Source organism: Petromyzon marinus, unplaced genomic scaffold, assembly GCF_048934315.1.
Source record: "Petromyzon marinus isolate PM22_M1 ecotype Great Lakes invasive population unplaced genomic scaffold, UKy_Petmar_22M1.pri1.0 PM_Scaffold_135, whole genome shotgun sequence".
Classification (NCBI taxonomy): Eukaryota; Metazoa; Chordata; class Hyperoartia; order Petromyzontiformes; family Petromyzontidae; genus Petromyzon; species Petromyzon marinus.
The window spans coordinates 98,653-120,835 of record NW_027423097.1 but is presented as its reverse complement, the minus strand read 5'-3'; the positions used below and the strand labels follow the sequence as shown (position 1 = coordinate 120,835).

General features: G+C 51.8%; 1 protein-coding gene across 1 annotated transcript in view; it reads right to left on the bottom strand.

Annotated features, from left to right (window-relative positions):
• The window catches only part of LOC142922656 (dmX-like protein 1), a 78,453-nt gene that overhangs the window by 53,017 nt on the left and 3,253 nt on the right, over positions 1 to 22,183 (bottom strand). The window contains exons 2-5 of the mRNA XM_076063493.1: positions 21,155 to 21,280; positions 16,239 to 16,310; positions 12,237 to 12,315; positions 9,343 to 9,416 (exon numbers count right to left, since the gene is read on the bottom strand). Of these exons, the coding sequence (XP_075919608.1) occupies positions 9,343 to 9,416; positions 12,237 to 12,315; positions 16,239 to 16,310; positions 21,155 to 21,280 (351 nt within the window). The remainder of the gene's footprint in view (positions 1 to 9,342; positions 9,417 to 12,236; positions 12,316 to 16,238; positions 16,311 to 21,154; positions 21,281 to 22,183) is intronic.

The following is a 22,183-nucleotide window of genomic DNA, read 5'->3' as shown; positions in this document are numbered from 1 at the left end:
GAGTCTCTGTGTGAGTCTATGGGTCTCTGTGTGAGTCTATGAGTCTCTGTGTGAGTCTATGAGTCTTTGTGTGAGTCTATGAGTCTCTGTGTGAGTCTATGAGTCTCTGAGTGATGAGTCTATGAGTCTCTGAGTGATGAGTCTATGAGTCTCTGTGTGAGTCTATGAGTCTCTGAGTGATGAGTCTATGAGTCTCTGTGTGAGTCTATGAGTCTCTGAGTGATGAGTCTATGAGTATCTGTGTGAGTCTATGGGTCTCTGTGTGAGTCTATGGGTCTTTGTGTGAGTCTATGAGTCTCTGTGTGAGTCTATGAGTCTCTGTGTGAGTCTATGGGTCTCTGTGTGAGTCTATGAGTCTCTGTGTGAGTCTATGGGTCTCTGTGTGAGTCTATGAGTCTCTGTGTGAGTCTATGGGTCTCTGTGTGAGTCTATGGGTCTTTGTGTGAGTCTATGAGTCTTTGTGTGAGTCTATGAGTCTCTGTGTGAGTCTATGAGTCTTTGTGTGAGTCTATGAGTCTCTGTGTGAGTCTATGAGTCTCTGTGTGAGTCTATGAGGCTCTGTGAGTCTATGAGTCTCTGCGTGAGTCTATGAGTCTCTGCGTGAGTCTATGAGTCTCTGTGTGAGTCTATGAGTCTCTGTGTGAGTCTATGAGTCTCTGTGTGAGTCTATGAATCTCTGTGTGAGTCTATGGGTCTCTGCGTGAGTCTATGAGTCTCTGCGTGAGTCTATGAGTCTCTGCGTGAGTCTATGAGTCTCTGCGTGAGTCTATGAGTCTCTGCGTGAGTCTATGGGTCTCTGTGTGAGTCTATGAGTCTCTGTGTGAGTCTATGAGTCTTTGTGTGAGTCTATGAGTCTCTGTGTGAGTCTATGAGTCTCTGCGTGAGTCTCTGTGTGAGTGTATGAGTCTTTGTGTGAGTCTATGAGTCTCTGTGTGAGTCTATGAGTCTCTGTGTGAGTCTATGATTCTCTGAGTGAGTCTGAGTCTATGTGTGAGTCTATGAGTCTCTGTGTGAGTCTGAGTCTCTGTGTGAGTCTATGAGTCTCTGTGTGAGTCTATGGGTCTCTGTGTGAGTCTATGAGTCTCTGTGTGAGTCTATGAGTCTCTGCGTGAGTCTATGAGTCTCTGCGTGAGTCTATGAGTCTCTGAGTGATGAGTCTATGAGTCTCTGCGTGAGTCTATGAGACTCTGTGTGAGTCTATGGGTCTCTGTGTGAGTCTATGAGTCTCTGTGTGAGTCTATGAGTCTCTGTGTGAGTCTATGAGTCTCTGTGTGAGTCTATGATTCTCTGTGTGAGTCTATGAGTCTCAGCGTGAGTCTATGGGTCTCTGTGTGAGTCTATGGGTCTCTGTGTGAGTCTATGAGCCTCTGTGTGAGTCTATGGGTCTCTGTGTGAGTCTATGAGTCTTTGTGTGAGTCTATGAGTCTCTGTTTGAGTCTATGAGTCTCTGTGTGAGTCTATGGGTCTCTGTGTGAGTCTATGAGTCTGTGTGAGTCTATGAGTCTCTGAGTGAGTCTATGAGTCTCTGCGTGAGTCTATGAGTCTATGAGTGATGAGTCTATGAGTCTCTGCGTGAGTCTATGAGTCTCTGTGTGAGTCTATGAGTCTCAGCGTGAGTCTATGGGTCTCTGCGTGAGTCTATGAGTCTCTGTGTGAGTCTATGAGTCTCTGTGTGAGTCTATGAGTCTCTGTGTGAGTCTATGGGTCTCTGCGTGAGTCTATGAGTCTCTGCGTGAGTCTATGAGTCTCTGCGTGAGTCTATGAGTCTCTGCGTGAGTCTATGGGTCTCTGTGTGAGTCTATGAGTCTCTGTGTGAGTCTATGAGTCTTTGTGTGAGTCTATGAGTCTCTGTGTGAGTCTATGAGTCTCTGCGTGAGTCTCTGTGTGAGTGTATGACTCTTTGTGTGAGTCTATGAGTCTCTGTGTGAGTCTATGAGTCTCTGTGTGAGTCTATGATTCTCTGAGTGAGTCTGAGTCTATGTGTGAGTCTATGAGTCTCTGTGTGAGTCTATGAGTCTCTGTGTGAGTCTATGAATCTCTGTGTGAGTCTATGGGTCTCTGTGTGAGTCTATGAGTCTCTGTGTGAGTCTATGAGTCTCTGCGTGAGTCTATGAGTCTCTGCGTGAGTCTATGAGTCTCTGAGTGATGAGTCTATGAGTCTCTGCGTGAGTCTATGAGACTGTGTGAGTCTATGGGTCTCTGTGTGAGTCTATGAGTCTCTGCGTGAGTCTATGAGTCTCTGTGTGAGTCTATGAGTCTCTGTGTGAGTCTATGATTCTCTGTGTGAGTCTATGAGTCTCTGTTTGAGTCTATGAGTCTCTGTGTGAGTCTATGGGTCTCTGTGTGAGTCTATGAGTCTGTGTGAGTCTATGAGTCTCTGAGTGAGTCTATGAGTCTCTGCGTGAGTCTATGAGTCTCTGCGTGAGTCTATGAGTCTCAGCGTGAGTCTATGGGTCTCTGCGTGAGTCTATGAGTCTCTGTGTGAGTCTATGAGTCTCTGTGTGAGTCTATGGGTCTCTGTGTGAGTCTATGAGTCTTTGTGTGAGTCTATGAGTCTCTGCGTGAGTCTATGAGTCTCTGCGTGAGTCTATGAGTCTCTGCGTGAGTCTATGAGCCTCTGCGTGAGTCTATGAGTCTCTGCGTGAGTCTATGAGTCTCTGTGTGAGTCTATGGGTCTCTGTGTGAGTCTATGAGTCTCTGTGTGAGTCTATGGGTCTCTGCGTGAGTCTATGAGTCTCTGAGTGATGAGTCTATGAGTCTCTGCGTGAGTCTATGAGTCTCTGTGTGAGTCTATGGGTCTCTGTGTGAGTCTATGAGTCTCTGCGTGAGTCTATGAGTCTCTGTGTGAGTCTATGAGTCTCTGCGTGAGTCTATGAGTCTCTGAGTGATGAGTCTATGAGTCTCTGCGTGAGTCTATGAGTCTCTGTGTGAGTCTATGGGTCTCTGCGTGAGTCTATGAGTCTCTGAGTGATGAGTCTATGAGTCTCTGCGTGAGTCTATGAGTCTCTGTGTGAGTCTATCAGTCTCTGTGTGAGTCTATGAGTCTCTGAGTAAGTCTATGAGTCTCTGCGTGAGTCTATGAGTCTCTGCGTGAGTCTATGAGTCTCTGTGTGAGTCTATGAGTCTCTGTGTGAGTCTATGAGTCTCTGAGTAAGTCTTTGAGTCTCTGTGTGAGTCTATGAGTCTCTGTGTGAGTCTATGAGTCTCTGTGTGAGTCTATGAGTCTCTGTGTGAGTCTATGGGTCTCTGCGTGAGTCTATGAGTCTCTGTGTGAGTCTATGAGTCTCTGTGTGAGTCTATGAGTCTCTGTGTGAGTCTATGGGTCTCTGTGTGAGTCTATGGGTCTCTGTGTGAGTCTATGAGTCTCTGTGTGAGTCTATGGGTCTCTGTGTGAGTCTATGAGTCTCTGTGTGAGTCTATGAGTCTCTGTGTGAGTCTATGGGTCTCTGCGTGAGTCTATGAGTCTCTGTGTGAGTCTATGAGTCTCTGCGTGAGTCTATGAGTCTCTGCGTGAGTCTATGAGTCTCTGCGTGAGTCTATGGGTCTCTGTGTGAGTCTATGAGTCTCTGTGTGAGTCTATGGGTCTCTGCGTGAGTCTATGAGTCTCTGTGTGAGTCTATGGGTCTCTGTGTGAGTCTATGAGTCTTTGTGTGAGTCTATGAGTCTCTGTGTGAGTCTATGAGACTCTGCGTGAGTCTATGAGTCTCTGTGTGAGTCTATGGGTCTCTGTGTGAGTCTATGAGTCTCTGTGTGAGTCTATGGGTCTCTGTGTGAGTCTGTGAGTCTCTGCGTGAGTCTATGAGTCTCTGTGTGAGTCTGTGAGTCTCTGTGTGAGTCTGTGAGTCTCTGTGTGAGTCTGTGAGTCTCTGTGTGAGTCTATGAGTCTCTGTGTGAGTCTATGAGTCTCTGAGTGATGAGTCTATGAGTCACTGTGTGAGTCTATGGGTCTCTGTGTGAGTCTATGAGTCTCTGTGTGAGTCTATGAGTCTCTGTGTGAGTCTATGGGTCTCTGTGTGAGTCTATGAGTCTCTGTGTGAGTCTATGGGTCTCTGTGTGAGTCTATGAGTCTCTGTGTGAGTCTATGGGTCTCTGTGTGAGTCTATGGGTCTTTGTGTGAGTCTATGAGTCTTTGTGTGAGTCTATGAGTCTCTGTGTGAGTCTATGAGTCTTTGTGTGAGTCTATGAGTCTCTGTGTGAGTCTATGAGTCTCTGTGTGAGTCTATGAGTCTCTGTGTGAGTCTATGAGTCTCTGCGTGAGTCTATGAGTCTCTGCGTGAGTCTATGAGAATCTGCGTGAGTCTATGAGTCTCTGTGTGAGTCTATGGGTCTCTGTGTGAGTCTATGAGTCTCTGTGTGAGTCTATGAGTCTCTGTGTGAGTCTATGGGTCTCTGCGTGAGTCTATGAGTCTCTGCGTGAGTCTATGAGTCTCTGCGTGAGTCTATGGGTCTCTGTGTGAGTCTATGAGTCTCTGTGTGAGTCTATGAGTCTTTGTGTGAGTCTATGAGTCTCTGTGTGAGTCTATGAGTCTCTGCGTGAGTCTCTGTGTGAGTCTATGAGTCTCTGTGTGAGTCTATGGGTCTCTGCGTGAGTCTATGAGTCTCTGTGTGAGTCTACGAGTCTCTGTGTGAGTTTATGAGTCTCTGTGTGAGTCTATGAATGAGTCTCTGCGTGAGTCTCTGAGTGAGTCTATGAGTCTCTGAGTGAGTCTCTGTGTGAGTCTCTGAGTGAGTCTCTGAGTGAGTCTCTGATGAGTCTATGAGTCTCTGAGTGATGAGTCTATGAGTCTCTGTGTGAGTCTATGAGTCTCTGAGTGATGAGTCTATGAGTCTCTGTGTGAGTCTATGAGTGTCTGAGTGATGAGTCTATGAGTCTCTGCGTGAGTCTATGAGTCTCTGCGTGAGTCTATGAGTCTCTGCGTGAGTCTATGAGTCTCTGCGTGAGTCTATGAGTCTCTGTGTGAGTCTATGGGTCTCTGTGTGAGTCTATGAGTCTCTGTGTGAGTCTATGAGTCTCTGTGTGAGTCTATGAGTCTCTGTGTGAGTCTATGAGTGTCTGAGTGATGAGTCTATGAGTCTCTGCGTGAGTCTATGAGTCTCTGTGTGAGTCTATGAGTCTCTGTGTGAGTCTATGGGTCTCTGTGTGAGTCTATGAGTCTCTGTGTGAGTCTATGAGTCTTTGTGTGAGTCTATGAGTCTCTGTGTGAGTCTATGAGTCTCTGAGTGATGAGTCTATGAGTCTCTGAGTGATGAGTCTATGAGTCTCTGTGTGAGTCTATGAGTCTCTGAGTGATGAGTCTATGAGTCTCTGTGTGAGTCTATGAGTCTCTGAGTGATGAGTCTATGAGTATCTGTGTGAGTCTATGGGTCTCTGTGTGAGTCTATGGGTCTTTGTGTGAGTCTATGAGTCTCTGTGTGAGTCTATGAGTCTCTGTGTGAGTCTATGGGTCTCTGTGTGAGTCTATGAGTCTCTGTGTGAGTCTATGGGTCTCTGTGTGAGTCTATGAGTCTCTGTGTGAGTCTATGGGTCTCTGTGTGAGTCTATGGGTCTTTGTGTGAGTCTATGAGTCTTTGTGTGAGTCTATGAGTCTCTGTGTGAGTCTATGAGTCTTTGTGTGAGTCTATGAGTCTCTGTGTGAGTCTATGAGTCTCTGTGTGAGTCTATGAGGCTCTGTGAGTCTATGAGTCTCTGCGTGAGTCTATGAGTCTCTGCGTGAGTCTATGAGTCTCTGTGTGAGTCTATGAGTCTCTGTGTGAGTCTATGAGTCTCTGTGTGAGTCTATGAATCTCTGTGTGAGTCTATGGGTCTCTGCGTGAGTCTATGAGTCTCTGCGTGAGTCTATGAGTCTCTGCGTGAGTCTATGAGTCTCTGCGTGAGTCTATGAGTCTCTGCGTGAGTCTATGGGTCTCTGTGTGAGTCTATGAGTCTCTGTGTGAGTCTATGAGTCTTTGTGTGAGTCTATGAGTCTCTGTGTGAGTCTATGAGTCTCTGCGTGAGTCTCTGTGTGAGTGTATGAGTCTTTGTGTGAGTCTATGAGTCTCTGTGTGAGTCTATGAGTCTCTGTGTGAGTCTATGATTCTCTGAGTGAGTCTGAGTCTATGTGTGAGTCTATGAGTCTCTGTGTGAGTCTGAGTCTCTGTGTGAGTCTATGAGTCTCTGTGTGAGTCTATGGGTCTCTGTGTGAGTCTATGAGTCTCTGTGTGAGTCTATGAGTCTCTGCGTGAGTCTATGAGTCTCTGCGTGAGTCTATGAGTCTCTGAGTGATGAGTCTATGAGTCTCTGCGTGAGTCTATGAGACTCTGTGTGAGTCTATGGGTCTCTGTGTGAGTCTATGAGTCTCTGTGTGAGTCTATGAGTCTCTGTGTGAGTCTATGAGTCTCTGTGTGAGTCTATGATTCTCTGTGTGAGTCTATGAGTCTCAGCGTGAGTCTATGGGTCTCTGTGTGAGTCTATGGGTCTCTGTGTGAGTCTATGAGCCTCTGTGTGAGTCTATGGGTCTCTGTGTGAGTCTATGAGTCTTTGTGTGAGTCTATGAGTCTCTGTTTGAGTCTATGAGTCTCTGTGTGAGTCTATGGGTCTCTGTGTGAGTCTATGAGTCTGTGTGAGTCTATGAGTCTCTGAGTGAGTCTATGAGTCTCTGCGTGAGTCTATGAGTCTATGAGTGATGAGTCTATGAGTCTCTGCGTGAGTCTATGAGTCTCTGTGTGAGTCTATGAGTCTCAGCGTGAGTCTATGGGTCTCTGCGTGAGTCTATGAGTCTCTGTGTGAGTCTATGAGTCTCTGTGTGAGTCTATGAGTCTCTGTGTGAGTCTATGGGTCTCTGCGTGAGTCTATGAGTCTCTGCGTGAGTCTATGAGTCTCTGCGTGAGTCTATGAGTCTCTGCGTGAGTCTATGGGTCTCTGTGTGAGTCTATGAGTCTCTGTGTGAGTCTATGAGTCTTTGTGTGAGTCTATGAGTCTCTGTGTGAGTCTATGAGTCTCTGCGTGAGTCTCTGTGTGAGTGTATGACTCTTTGTGTGAGTCTATGAGTCTCTGTGTGAGTCTATGAGTCTCTGTGTGAGTCTATGATTCTCTGAGTGAGTCTGAGTCTATGTGTGAGTCTATGAGTCTCTGTGTGAGTCTATGAGTCTCTGTGTGAGTCTATGAATCTCTGTGTGAGTCTATGGGTCTCTGTGTGAGTCTATGAGTCTCTGTGTGAGTCTATGAGTCTCTGCGTGAGTCTATGAGTCTCTGCGTGAGTCTATGAGTCTCTGAGTGATGAGTCTATGAGTCTCTGCGTGAGTCTATGAGACTGTGTGAGTCTATGGGTCTCTGTGTGAGTCTATGAGTCTCTGCGTGAGTCTATGAGTCTCTGTGTGAGTCTATGAGTCTCTGTGTGAGTCTATGATTCTCTGTGTGAGTCTATGAGTCTCTGTTTGAGTCTATGAGTCTCTGTGTGAGTCTATGGGTCTCTGTGTGAGTCTATGAGTCTGTGTGAGTCTATGAGTCTCTGAGTGAGTCTATGAGTCTCTGCGTGAGTCTATGAGTCTCTGCGTGAGTCTATGAGTCTCAGCGTGAGTCTATGGGTCTCTGCGTGAGTCTATGAGTCTCTGTGTGAGTCTATGAGTCTCTGTGTGAGTCTATGGGTCTCTGTGTGAGTCTATGAGTCTTTGTGTGAGTCTATGAGTCTCTGCGTGAGTCTATGAGTCTCTGCGTGAGTCTATGAGTCTCTGCGTGAGTCTATGAGCCTCTGCGTGAGTCTATGAGTCTCTGCGTGAGTCTATGAGTCTCTGTGTGAGTCTATGGGTCTCTGTGTGAGTCTATGAGTCTCTGTGTGAGTCTATGGGTCTCTGCGTGAGTCTATGAGTCTCTGAGTGATGAGTCTATGAGTCTCTGCGTGAGTCTATGAGTCTCTGTGTGAGTCTATGGGTCTCTGTGTGAGTCTATGAGTCTCTGCGTGAGTCTATGAGTCTCTGTGTGAGTCTATGAGTCTCTGCGTGAGTCTATGAGTCTCTGAGTGATGAGTCTATGAGTCTCTGCGTGAGTCTATGAGTCTCTGTGTGAGTCTATGGGTCTCTGCGTGAGTCTATGAGTCTCTGAGTGATGAGTCTATGAGTCTCTGCGTGAGTCTATGAGTCTCTGTGTGAGTCTATCAGTCTCTGTGTGAGTCTATGAGTCTCTGAGTAAGTCTATGAGTCTCTGCGTGAGTCTATGAGTCTCTGCGTGAGTCTATGAGTCTCTGTGTGAGTCTATGAGTCTCTGTGTGAGTCTATGAGTCTCTGAGTAAGTCTTTGAGTCTCTGTGTGAGTCTATGAGTCTCTGTGTGAGTCTATGAGTCTCTGTGTGAGTCTATGAGTCTCTGTGTGAGTCTATGGGTCTCTGCGTGAGTCTATGAGTCTCTGTGTGAGTCTATGAGTCTCTGTGTGAGTCTATGAGTCTCTGTGTGAGTCTATGGGTCTCTGTGTGAGTCTATGGGTCTCTGTGTGAGTCTATGAGTCTCTGTGTGAGTCTATGGGTCTCTGTGTGAGTCTATGAGTCTCTGTGTGAGTCTATGAGTCTCTGTGTGAGTCTATGGGTCTCTGCGTGAGTCTATGAGTCTCTGTGTGAGTCTATGAGTCTCTGCGTGAGTCTATGAGTCTCTGCGTGAGTCTATGAGTCTCTGCGTGAGTCTATGGGTCTCTGTGTGAGTCTATGAGTCTCTGTGTGAGTCTATGGGTCTCTGCGTGAGTCTATGAGTCTCTGTGTGAGTCTATGGGTCTCTGTGTGAGTCTATGAGTCTTTGTGTGAGTCTATGAGTCTCTGTGTGAGTCTATGAGACTCTGCGTGAGTCTATGAGTCTCTGTGTGAGTCTATGGGTCTCTGTGTGAGTCTATGAGTCTCTGTGTGAGTCTATGGGTCTCTGTGTGAGTCTGTGAGTCTCTGCGTGAGTCTATGAGTCTCTGTGTGAGTCTGTGAGTCTCTGTGTGAGTCTGTGAGTCTCTGTGTGAGTCTGTGAGTCTCTGTGTGAGTCTATGAGTCTCTGTGTGAGTCTATGAGTCTCTGAGTGATGAGTCTATGAGTCACTGTGTGAGTCTATGGGTCTCTGTGTGAGTCTATGAGTCTCTGTGTGAGTCTATGAGTCTCTGTGTGAGTCTATGGGTCTCTGTGTGAGTCTATGAGTCTCTGTGTGAGTCTATGAGTCTCTGTGTGAGTCTATGAGTCTCTGTGTGAGTCTATGGGTCTCTGTGTGAGTCTATGAGTCTCTGTGTGAGTCTATGGGTCTCTGTGTGAGTCTATGAGTCTCTGTGTGAGTCTATGGGTCTCTGTGTGAGTCTATGAGTCTCTGTGTGAGTCTATGAGTCTCTGTGTGAGTCTATGAGGCTCACCTCGTTGCCATGGGTACCAGTGGGGGAGCAGACCCAGAGCTGGAGTCGTGTGGAGGCGCAGAACAAATCACTTCCTGGACAACGTCAACAACAACAACAATGTCAACAACAACAACGTCAACAACAACATCAACAACAACAACAATGTCAACAACAACGTCAACAACATCAACAACAACATCAACAACATCAACAACAACATCATCATCAACAACGTCAACATCAACAACGTCAACATCAACAACGTCAACATCAACAACAACAACAACATCAACAACAACAACATCAACAACAACATCAACAACAACGTCAACAACAACAACAATGTCAACAACGTCAACAACAACATCAACATCATAAACATCAACAACAACGTCAACAACATCAACAACATCAACAACATCAACAACATCAACATCATCAACATCATCAACAACAACAACATCATCATCAACAACATCAACAACATCAACAGCAACATCATCAACAACATCAACAACATCAACATCATCAACAGCAACATCATCAACAACATCATCAACTACATCATCAACAACATCAACAGCATCAGCAACAACATCAACAACATCAACAGCATCAGCAACAACATCACCAACATCAACATCATCAACAGCAACATCATCAACAACATCATCAACATCATCAACATCACCAACATCAACATCATGAACAACAACAACAACATCATCAACAACATCAACATCATCATCAACAACAACATCAACAACATCAACATCATCAACAACAACATCAACAACATCAACATCATCAACAACATCAACAACATCATCAACAACATCAACAACATCATCAACAAAAACATCAACAATAACATCATCAACAACATCAACAACAACATCAACAACATCAACAACATCATCATCAACATCATCAACATCAACAACATCTACATCAACAACATCAACATCAACAACAACATCAACAACAACATCAACAATAACATCAACAACATCAACAACAACATCAACAACAACATCAACATCAACAACATCAACAACAACATCAACAACATCAACAACAACATCAACAACAACATCAACAACATCAACAGCATCAACATCATAAACATAAACATCATCAACAACAACAACATCAACAACATCATCAACAGCATCAACAGCATCAACATCATCAACACCATCATCAACAACATCAACAACATCATAAACAGCATCAACATCATAAACATCAACAACATCAACAACATCAACAGCATCAACAACATCAACATCATCAACATCATCAACAACATCATCAACATCAACAGCATCAACATCAACAACACCAACATCATCAACAACATCAACAACATCAACATCAACAACGTCAACATCAACAACGTCAACATCAACAAAACAATAACAACATCAACAACATCAACATCAACAGCATCATCAACAACATCAACAACATCAACAACATCAACAACATCAACATCATCAACAGCAACATCATCAACAACATCATCAACAACAACAACATCAACAACATCAACAACATCAACAACATCAACATCATCAACATCAACAACAACATGAATATCATCAACAACAACATCAACAACAATATCAACAACATCAACAACAACATCAACAACATCAACAACAACATCAACAACATCAACAACATCAACAACAACATCAACAACATCAACATCAACAACATCAACAACATCAACAACAACATCAACAACATCATCAACATCAACATCAACAACATCAACATCATCAACATCAACAACATCAACATCAACAACATCAACATCAACAACAACAACATCAACAAGATCATCAACAACAACATCAACAGCATCATCAACAACATCAACATCAACAACATCAACATCATCATCAACAACATAAACATCAACAACATCAACAACATCATCAACAACATCAACAACATCAACATCAACAACATCACCAACATCAACAACATCAACAACAACATCAACAACATCAACAACAACATCAACATCAACAACGTCAACATCAACAAAACAATAACAACATCAACAACATCAACAGCATCATCAACAACATCAACAACATCAACATCATCAACAGCATCATCAACAACAACATCAACAACAACATCAACAACAACATCAACATCAACAACATCAACATCATCAACAGCAACATCATCAACAACATCATCAACAACAACATCAACAACATCAACAACATCAACATCAACAACATCAACAACATCAACAACATCACCAACAACATCAACAACAACAACATCATCATAAACGTCAACAACATCAACAACATCAACATCAACAACATCATCAACAACATCAATATCAACAACGTCAACATCAACGTCAACATCAACAACGTCAACATCAACAAAACAATAACAACATCAACAACATCAACAGCATCATCAACAACATCAACAACATCAACATCATCAACAGCATCATCAACAACATCAACAAAACAATAACATCAACAAAACAATAACAACAACATCATCAACAACATCAACATCATCAACATCAACAACGTCAACAACATCAACATCATCAACATCAACAACGTCAACAACATCATCAACAACATCAACAACATCAACATCAACAACAATGTCAACAACATCATCAACAACATCAACAACATCAACATCAACAACAATGTCAACAATATCATCATCAACAACGTCAACAACAACAACGTCAACAACATCAACAACATCAACATCCTCCATCCTCCCCCCTCCCCCCTCCCCCCTCACCCCCTCCCCCCTCACCCCCTCCCCCCTCCTCCTCCCCCTCCTCCCCCTCCCCCCCTCCCCCCTTCCCCCCCTCCCTCCCCCCCCTCCCCTCCCACTACACCACCCACCACTGCCGCTCCAGCCCAAGACGTTGATGGCCGCCTCTGCGTCCATCTTGGCCGTGTGGATCCATCTGTACGGTAGCGCCTGTCAACGGGGGCCAGGGAAAGCATCGTCGCCAGGGTCTATCCACTGCTGGGTGAACATCGGTGTGGGTGGGTGATGATGGCGGCGGCGACCACGACAACGATGATGTTCCTGGACGTTGCATTGGGTGGATCGGTGGGCGGGTGAGAGGGTGAGTGGGTGGGTGAGTAGGTGGGTGGGTGAGAGGGTGGGTGGGTGAGTGAGTAGGTGGGTGGGTGAGTGAGAGGGTGGGTGGGTGGGTGAGTGAGAGGGTGGGTGGGTGGGTGAGTGAGAGGGTGAGTGAGAGGGTGGGTGGGTGGGTGGGTGAGAGGGTGAGTGAGAGGGTGGGTGAGAGGGTGAGTGAGAGGGTGAGTGAGAGGGTGAGTGAGAGGGTGAGTGAGAGGGTGAGTGAGAGGGTGGGTGGGTGAGTGAGAGGGTGAGTGAGAGGGTGGGTGGGTGAGTGAGAGGGTGAGTGAGAGGGTGGGTGGGTGGGTGAGAGGGTGGGTGAGTGAGAGGGTAAGTGAAAGGGTGGCTGGGAGAGTGAGAGGGTGAGTGAGAGGGTGAGTGAGTGGGTGAGTGAAAGGGTGAGTGAGAGGATGAGTGAGTGAATGGGCGAGTGGGTGAGTGAGAGAGTGAGTGGGTGAGTGAGAGGGTGAGTGAGAGGGTGAGTGGGTGGCTGGGAGAGTGAGAGTGTGAGTGAGAGGGTGAGTGAAAGGGTGAGTGAGAGGATGAGTGAGTGAATGGGCGAGTGGGTGAGTGAGAGAGTGAGTGGGTGAGTGAGAGGGTGAGTGAGAGGGTGGGTGGGTGAGTGAGAGGGTGAGTGAGAGGGTGGGTGGGTGAGTAGGTGGGTGAGTGAGAGGGTGAGTGAGAGGGTGGGTGGGTGAGTGAGTGAGAGGGTGAGTGAGAGGGTGGGTGAGTAGGTGGGTGGGTGGGTGAGTGAGAGGGTGGGTGAGTAGGTGGGAGGGTGAGTGAGAGGGTGAGTGAGAGGGTGGGTTGAGTAGGTGGGTGGGTGGGTGAGAGGGTGGGTGGATCGGTGGGCGGGTGAGAGGGGTGAGTGAGAGGGTGGGTGGGTGAGTAGGTGGGTGGATGAGTGAGAGGGTGGGTGAGTGAGTAGGTGGGTGGGTGAGTGAGAGGGTGGGTGAGTGAGTAGGTGGGTGGTTGAGTGAGAGGGTGAGTGAGAGGGTGAGTGAGTGAGTAGGTGGGTGGGTGAGTGAGAGGGTGAGTGAGAGGGTGGGTGGGTGGGTGAGTGAGAGGGTGGGTGGGTGAGTGGGTGGGTGAGTGGGTGAGTAGGTGGGTGAGTGAGAGGGTGAGTGAGAGGGTGAGTGGGTGAGTGAGAGGGTGGGTGAGTAGGTGGGTGGGTGAGTGAGAGGGTGAGTGAGAGGGTGAGTGAGAGGGTGGGTGAGTGGGTGAGTGAGAGGGTGAGTGGGTGAGTGAGTGAGTGAGAGGGTGGGTGAGAGGGTGAGTGAGAGGGTGAGTGAGAGGGTGGGTGGGTGGGTGAGAGGGTGAGTGAGGAGGGTGGGTGGGTGAGTGAGTGAGTGAGAGGGTGGGTGGGTGAGTGAGTGAGAGGGTGAGTGGGTGAGTGAGAGGGTGAGTGGGAGGGCGAGTGAGAGGGTGAGTAGGTGGGTGGGTGAGTGAGAGGGTGAGTGAGTAGGTGGGTGGGTGAGTGAGAGGGTGAGTGAGAGGGTGGGTGGGTGAGTAGGTGGGTGGGTGAGTGAGAGGGTGAGTGAGAGGGTGAGTGGGTGAGTAGGTGGGTGGGTGAGTGAGAGGGTGAGTGAGAGGGTGGGTGGGTGAGTAGGTGGGTGGGTGAGTGAGAGCGTGGGTGAGTGGGTGAGTGAGTGAGAAGGTGGGTGGGTGAGTGAGAGGGTGAGTGAGAGGGCGAGTGAGAGGGTGAGTGAGAGGGTGAGTGGGTGAATGGGTGAGTGAGATGGTGAGTGAAAGGGTGAGTGAGAGGGTGAGTATGTGGGTGAGTGAGAGGGTGAGTGAGAGGGTGAGTGAGAGGGTGAGTGAGAGGGCGAGTGAGAGGGTGCGTGAGAGGGTGAGTGGGTGAATGGGTGAGTGAGAGGGTGAGTGAGAGGGTGAGTGAAAGGGTGAGTGAGAGGGTGAGTATGTGGGTGAGTATGTGGGTGAGTGAGAGGGTGAGTGAAAGGGTGAGTGAAAGGTTGAGTGAGAGGGTGAGTGAATGGGTGAGTGAGTGAGTAGGTGAGTGAGTGAAAGGGTGAATAAGAGGGTGAGTGAGAGGGTGAGTGAGAGGGTGAGTGAGTGGGTGAGTGAGAGGGTGAGTGAGTGGGTGAGTAGGTGAGTGAGTGACAGGGTGACTGAAAGGGTGAGTGGGTGAGTGAGAGGGTGAGTGAGTGGGTGAGTAGGTGAGTGACAGGGTGAGTGAAAGGGTGAGTGACAGGGTGGGTGAGTGGGTGAGTGAGAGGGTGAATGAAAGGGTGAGTTAGAGGGTGGGTGAGAGGGTGGGTGAGAGGGTGGGTGGGTGAGTGAGAGGGTGAGTGGGTGAGTAGGTGAATGGGTGAGTGAGAGGGTGAGTGAGAGGGTGAGTGACAGGGTGAGTGAGTGGTGCATGAGAGAGTGGGTGAGTGGGCGAGTGGGTGGTTGAGAGGGTGAGTGAGAGGGTGGGTGAGAGGGTGGGTGAGTGACTGGGTGGGTGAGTGAGTGTGTGAGTGAGTGGTTGAGTGGGTGAGTGAGTGGGTGAGTGAATGGGTGAGCGAATGGGTAAGCAAATGGGTGAGTGAGTGCCTGAGTGGGTGAGCAGGTCAGTGAGTAGGTGAGTATGTGAGTGAGTGGGTGGGTAAGTGGATGGGTGGGTGAGTGCATGAGAGAGTGGATGATTGGGCGAGTTAGTGGATGGGTGGTTGAGTGCATGAGTGGGTGAGTCAGTGAGTGGGTGGGAGAGTGGGTGGGAGAGTGGGTGTGTGGGTGGGTGAGTGAGTGGGTGAGTGAGTGAGTGGGTGAGTGGGTGGGTGGTTGGGTGTGTGAGTGAGTGAGTGGGTGAGTGAGTCAGTGAGTGAGTGAGTGAGTGGGTGAGTGAGTGAGTGGGTGAATGGGTGAGTGAGTGTGTGGGTGAGTGTGTAGGTGAATGTGTGGGTGAGTGAGTGAGTGGGTGAGTGAGTCGGTGAGTGAGTATGTGGGTGAGTGGGTGAGTGAGTGAGTGAGTGGGTGAGTGAGTGAGTGAGTGGGTGAGTGAGTGGGTGAATGGGTGAGTGAGTGTGTGGGTGAGTGTGTGGGTGAGTGTGTGGGTGAGTGAGTGAGTGAGTGGGTGAGTGAGTGGGTGAGTGAGTATGTGGGTGAGTGGGTGAGTGAGTGGGTGGGTGGGTGAGTGAGTATGTGGGTATGTGGGTGAGTGTGTGGGTGAGTGTGTGAGTTAGTGTGTGGGTGAGTGGGTGAGTGGGTGTGTGTGTGGGTGGGTGGGTGGGTGAGTGGGTGGGTGGTTGAGTGAGTGGGTGGGTGAGTGAGTATGTGGGTGAGTGTGTGGGGTGAGTGAGTGAGTGGATGAGTGGGTAAGTGAGTGGGTGAGTGAGTGGGTGGGTGAGTATGTGGGTGAGTGGGTGAGTGAGTATGTGGGTGAGTGTGTGGGTGAGTGAGTGGGTGAGTGGGTGAGTGAGTGGGTGAGTGGGTGAGTGAGTGGGTGGGTGAGTGGGTGAGTATGTAGATGAGTATGTGGGTGAGTGTGAGGGTGAGTGAGTGGGTGAGTGAGTGGGTGAGTGAGTAGGTGGGTGAGTGGGGTGAGTGAGTGAGTGAGTGGGTGGGTGGGTGAGTAAGTGGGTGGGTGAGTGAGTGTGTGGGTGAGTGAGTGAGTGGGTGGGTGGGTGAGTGAGTGGGTGAGTGGGTGAGTAGGTGGGTGAGTGAGTGGGTGGGTGGGTGAGTAAGTGGGTGGGTGAGTAAGTGGGTGGGTGAGTGAGTGGGTGAGTGAGTGAGTAGGTGAGTGAGTGGGGCATTACCGAGCCATTTGATTGGTCGACGAGAGGTCTTGGGTCATAGATGATGATCTGGCAGCCAAAACCAGCAGCGATCTGAAAACACAGCACAAGTCAGACTCACTCAGAGACTCACTCATAGACTCAGGCAGAGACTCACAGACTCACTCAGAGACTCATAGACTCACGCAGAGACTCACTCAGAGACTCACTCAGAGACTCACGCAGAGACTCACTCAGAGACTCACTCAGAGACTCACTCATAGACTCATGCAGAGACTCACAGACTCACTCAGAGACTCACTCAGACTCACTCAGAGACTCACTCAGAGACTCACTCAGAGACTTACTCAGAGACTCATAGACTCACTCAGAGACTCACTCAGAGACTCACTCAGAGACTCACTCAGAGACTCACTCAGAGACTCACTCAGAGACTCACTCAGAGACTCACTCAGAGACTTACTCAGAGACTCATAGACTCACTCAGAGACTCACTCAGAGACTCACTCAGAGACTCACTCAGAGACTCACTCAGAGACTCACTCAGAGCCTCACTCAGAGACTCACAGACTCACTCAGAGACTCACTCAGAGACTTACTCAGAGACTCATAGACTCACTCAGAGACTCACTCAGAGACTCACTCAGAGACTCACGGACTCACTCAGAGACTCACACAGAGACTCACAGACTCACTCACAGACTCACTCAGAGACTCACTCAGAGACTCACTCAGAGACTCACTCAGAGACTCATAGACTCACTCAGAGCCTCACTCAGAGACTTACTCAGAGACTCATAGACTCACTCAGAGACTCACTCAGGGACTCACTCAGAGACTCACTCAGAGACTCACAGACTCACTCAGAGTCTCACTCAGGGACTCACAGACTCACTCAGAGACTCATAGACTCACTCAGAGACTCACTCAGAGACTCACTCAGAGACTCACTCAGACTCATGCAGAGACTCATAGACTCACTCAGAGACTCACTCAGAGACTCAGAGACTCACTCAGAGACTCACTCAGAGACTCACTCAGAGACTCAATCAGAGACTCACTCAGAGACTCACTCAGAGACTCACAGACTCACAGACTCACAGACTCACAGACTCACTCAGAGACTCACTCAGAGACTCACTCAGAGACTCACTCAGAGACTCACTCAGAGACTCATAGACTCACTCAGAGACTCACTCAGAGACTCACTCAGAGACTCACAGACTCACTCAGAGACTCCCTCAGAGACTCACTCAGAGACTCACTCAGAGACTTACCCAGAGACTCATAGACTCACTCAGAGACTCACTCAGAGACTCACTCAGAGACTCACTCAGAGACTCACAGACTCAGTCAGAGAATCACTCAGAGACTCACAGACTCACTCAGAGACTCATAGACTCACTCAGAGACTCATAGACTCACTCAGAGACTCAGACTCACTCAGAGACTCACTCAGAGACTTACTCAGAGACTCACTCAGAGACTCACTCAGAGACTCACTCAGAGACTCACTCAGAGACTCATAGACTCACTCAGAGACTCACTCAGAGACTCACAGACTCACTCAGAGACGCACAGACTCACTGAGACTCACTCAGAGACTCACTCAGAGACTCACTCAGAGACTCACTCAGAGACGCACAGACTCACTCAGACTCACTCAGAGACTCACTCAGAGACTCACAGACTCAATCAGAGACTCACTCAGAGACTCACTCAGAGACTCACTCACCCACCCACTAACCCACCCACTAACTCACCCACCCACCGACCCACTCACTCACTCACCCACCCACCACCCCACCCACCGACTCACTCCCTCACCCACCCACCACCCACCCACTAACCCACCCACTCACCGACCCACTCACCCACCCACCACCCCACACACCGACTCACTCCCTCACCCACCCACCCACTCACCCACTAACCCACCCACCCATCCACTCACCCACCCACCACCCCACCCACTCACCCACTCACCCACCCACTAACCCACGCACCCACTCACTCACCCACCCACCCACCACCCCACCCCACCCACCACCCACTCACCCACCACTAACCCACCCACCACTCCACCCACTAACCCACCCCCTAACCCACCCACCACCCCACCCACTAACCCACCCACCCATCCACTCACCCACTCACCCACCCACTAACCCACCCACCCACTCACTCACCCACCCACCCACCCACCCCACCCACCACCCACTCACCCACCACTAACCCACCCACCCACCACCCCACCCACTAACCCACCCCCTAACCCACCCACCCACTCACCCAACTACCACCGCACCCACTAACCCACCCACTCATCCATTCACCCACCCCACCACCCACCCACTAACCCACCCACTCACCGACCCACTCACCCACCCACCACCCCACACACCGGACTCACTCCCTCACCCACCCACCCACTCACCCACTAAACCCACCCACCCCACTCCATCCACCCACCCACCCCCCACCCACTCACCCACTCACCCACTCACCCCCACTCACCAACCCACGCACCCCACTCACTCACCCACCCACCCACCCCCCCACCCCACCCACCACCCACTCACCCACCACTAACCCACCCACCACTCCACCCACTAACCCACCCCCTAACCCACCCACCACCCCACCCACTAACCCACCCACCCATCCACTCACCCACTCACCCACTCACCCACCCACTAACCCACCCACCCACTCACTCACCCACCCACACACCCACCACCCCACCCCACCCACCACCCACTCACCCACCACTACACCCACCCACCCACCACCCCACCCACTAACCCACCCCCTAACCCACCCACCCACTCACCCAACTACCACCGCACCCACTAACCCACCCACTCATCCATTCACCCACCCACCACCCACCCACTAACCCACCCACTCACCGACCCACTCACCCACCCACCACCCCACACACCAACTCACTCCCTCACCCACCCACCCACTCACCCACTAACCCACCCACCCATCCATCACCCACCCACCACCCCCACCCACTCACCCACTCACCCACTCACCCACCCACTAACCCACGCACCCACTCACTCACCCACCCACCCACCACCCCACCCCACCCACCACCCACTCACCCACCACTAACCCACCCACCACTCCACCCCACTAACCCACCCCCTAACCCACCCACCACCCCACCCACTAACCCACCCACCCATCCACTCACCCACTCACCCACCCACTAACCCACCCACCCACTCACTCACCCACCCACCCACCCACCCCACCCACCACCCACTCACCCACCACTAACCCACCCACCCACCACCCCACCCACTAACCCACCCCCTAACCCACCCACCCACTCACCCAACTACCACCGCACCCACTAACCCACCCACTCATCCATTCACCCACCCACCACCCACCCACTAACCCACCCACTCACCGACCCACTCACCCACCCACCACCCCACACACCGACTCACTCCTCACCACCCACCCACTCACCCCTAACCCACCCATCCATCACCCACCCACCCACCCACCCCACCCACCCACCCACCTCACCCACCCACCTAACCCCACGCACCCACTCACTCAACTCACTCACCCCCCACCCACCCCCACCCCACCCCACCACCCACTCACCCACCACAACCCACCCCCACCCACCCACAACCCCACCCCCTAACCCACCACCACCCCACCCACTAACCCACCCACCCATCCACTCACCCACTCACCCACTCACCCACCCCTAACCCACCCACCCACTCCCTCACCCACCCACACACCCACCACCCCACCCCACCCCACCCACCCACTCACCCACCACTAACCCACCCACCCACCACCCCACCCACTAAACCCACCCCCTAACCCACCCACCCACCCACTCACCAACTACCACCGCACCCACTTAACCACCTCACCCACCCATTCACCCACCCACCACCCACCCACCCAAACCACCCACCACCCCACCCACCCACCCACACCACCCCCACACCGACTCACTCCCTCACCCACCCACCCACCCCCCCCCAACCCACCCACCCATCCCACTCACCCACCACCCACCCCACCCACTCACCCCCCCACTCACCCACCCACTAACCCACGCACCCACTCACTCACCCACCCACCCACCACCCCACCCCACCCACCACCCACTCAACCCACCACTAACCACCCACCACTCCCACCCACTAACCCACCCCCTACCCACCCAACACCCCACCCACTAACCCACCCACCCATCCACTCACCCACCCACTAACCCACCCACCCACTCACTCACCCACCCACCCACCCACCACCCCACCCCACCCACCACCCACTCACCCACCACTAACCCACCCACCACCCCACCCACTAACCCACCCCCTAACCCACCCACCCACTCACCCAACTACCACCGCACCCACTAACCCACCCACTCATCCATTCACCCACCCACCACCCCACCCACTCACCTACCCACTAACCCACCCACCCCACCACCCCACCCACTCACCCACCCACCACCCCACCCACTCACCCACCCACCACCCCACCCACTCATCCACTAACCCACCCACCCACCACCCCACCCACCACCCCACCCACTAACCCACCCACTCACCCATCCACCCACTCACCCACCCACCCACCCACTCACCCACCCACTAACCTACCCACCACCCCACCCACCCACCCACTCACCCACTCACCCACCCACCCACTAACCCACCCACCACCCCACCCACCCACTCACCCACCCACCCACTAACCCACCCACCACCCCACCCACCCACTCACCCACTCACCCACCCACCCACTAACCCACCCACCACCCCACCCACCCACTCACCCACTCACCCACCCACCCACTAACCTACCCACCACCCCACCCACCCACTCACCCACTCACCCACCCACCCACTAACCCACCCACCACCCCACCCACCCACCCTGCCACTGCGCTGTGAGCAAGCGAGACACCCCAGAGGTTGGCTCCTCCGCCCCCCCCTGCCCAGCGCCTGCACGCGGTTCAACTCCACGTCCAGCAGCACCAGCGCACAGCCTGACGCGTAGGCCTGGGAGGGTGGGGGGGGGAGAGGGTGGGTGGGGTGGGGAGAGGGTGGGTGGGGAGGGTGGGTGGGGAGAGGGTGGGTGGGGTGGGGAGAGGGTGGGTGGGTGGGGAGAGGGTGGGTGGGGAGAGGGTGGGTGGGGTGGGGAGAGGGTGGGGGGGGAGGGTGGGTGGGGAGAGGGTGGGTGGGGTGGGGAGAGGGTGGGTGGGGAGAGGGTGGGTGGGGTGGGGAGAGGGTGGGTGGGGAGAGGGTGGGTGGGGAGGGTGGGTGGGGAGAGGGTGGGTGGGGAGAGGGTGGGTGGGGAGAGGGTGGGTGGGGTGGGTGGGGTGGGGAGAGGGTGGGGGGGGAGGGTGGGTGGGGAGAGGGTGGGTGGGGTGGGGAGAGGGTGGGTGGGGAGAGGGTGGGTGGGGTGGGGAGAGGGTGGGTGGGAAGGGTGGGTGGGGAGAGGGTGGGTGGGGAGGGTGGGTGGTGAGAGGGTGGGTGGGAGTGGTGAGAGGGTGGGTGGGGAGTGTGGGGGGTGAAGGGTGGGTGGGGTGGGGAGAGGGTGGGTGGGGAGGGTGGTGAGAGGGTGGGTGGGGAGTGTGGGTGGGTGAAGGGTGGGTGGGGGTGGTGAGAGGGTGGGTGGGGAGTGTGGGGGGTGAAGGGTGGGTGGGGTGGGGAGAGGGTGGGTGGGGAGGGTGGGTGGGGGTGGTGAGAGGGTGGGTGGGGAGGGTGGGGAGGGTGGGTGGGGGTGGTGAGAGGGTGGGTGGGGGGGTGGTGAGAGGGTGGGTGGGGGGGTGGTGAGTGGGTGGGTGGGTTAGTGAGTTGGTGGGTTAGTGAGTGGGTTAGTGGGTGAGTGGGTTAGTGGGTGGGCGAGTGGGTGGGTGGATGAGTGGGTCGGTGGGTTAGTGGGTGGGTCAGTGTGTGGGT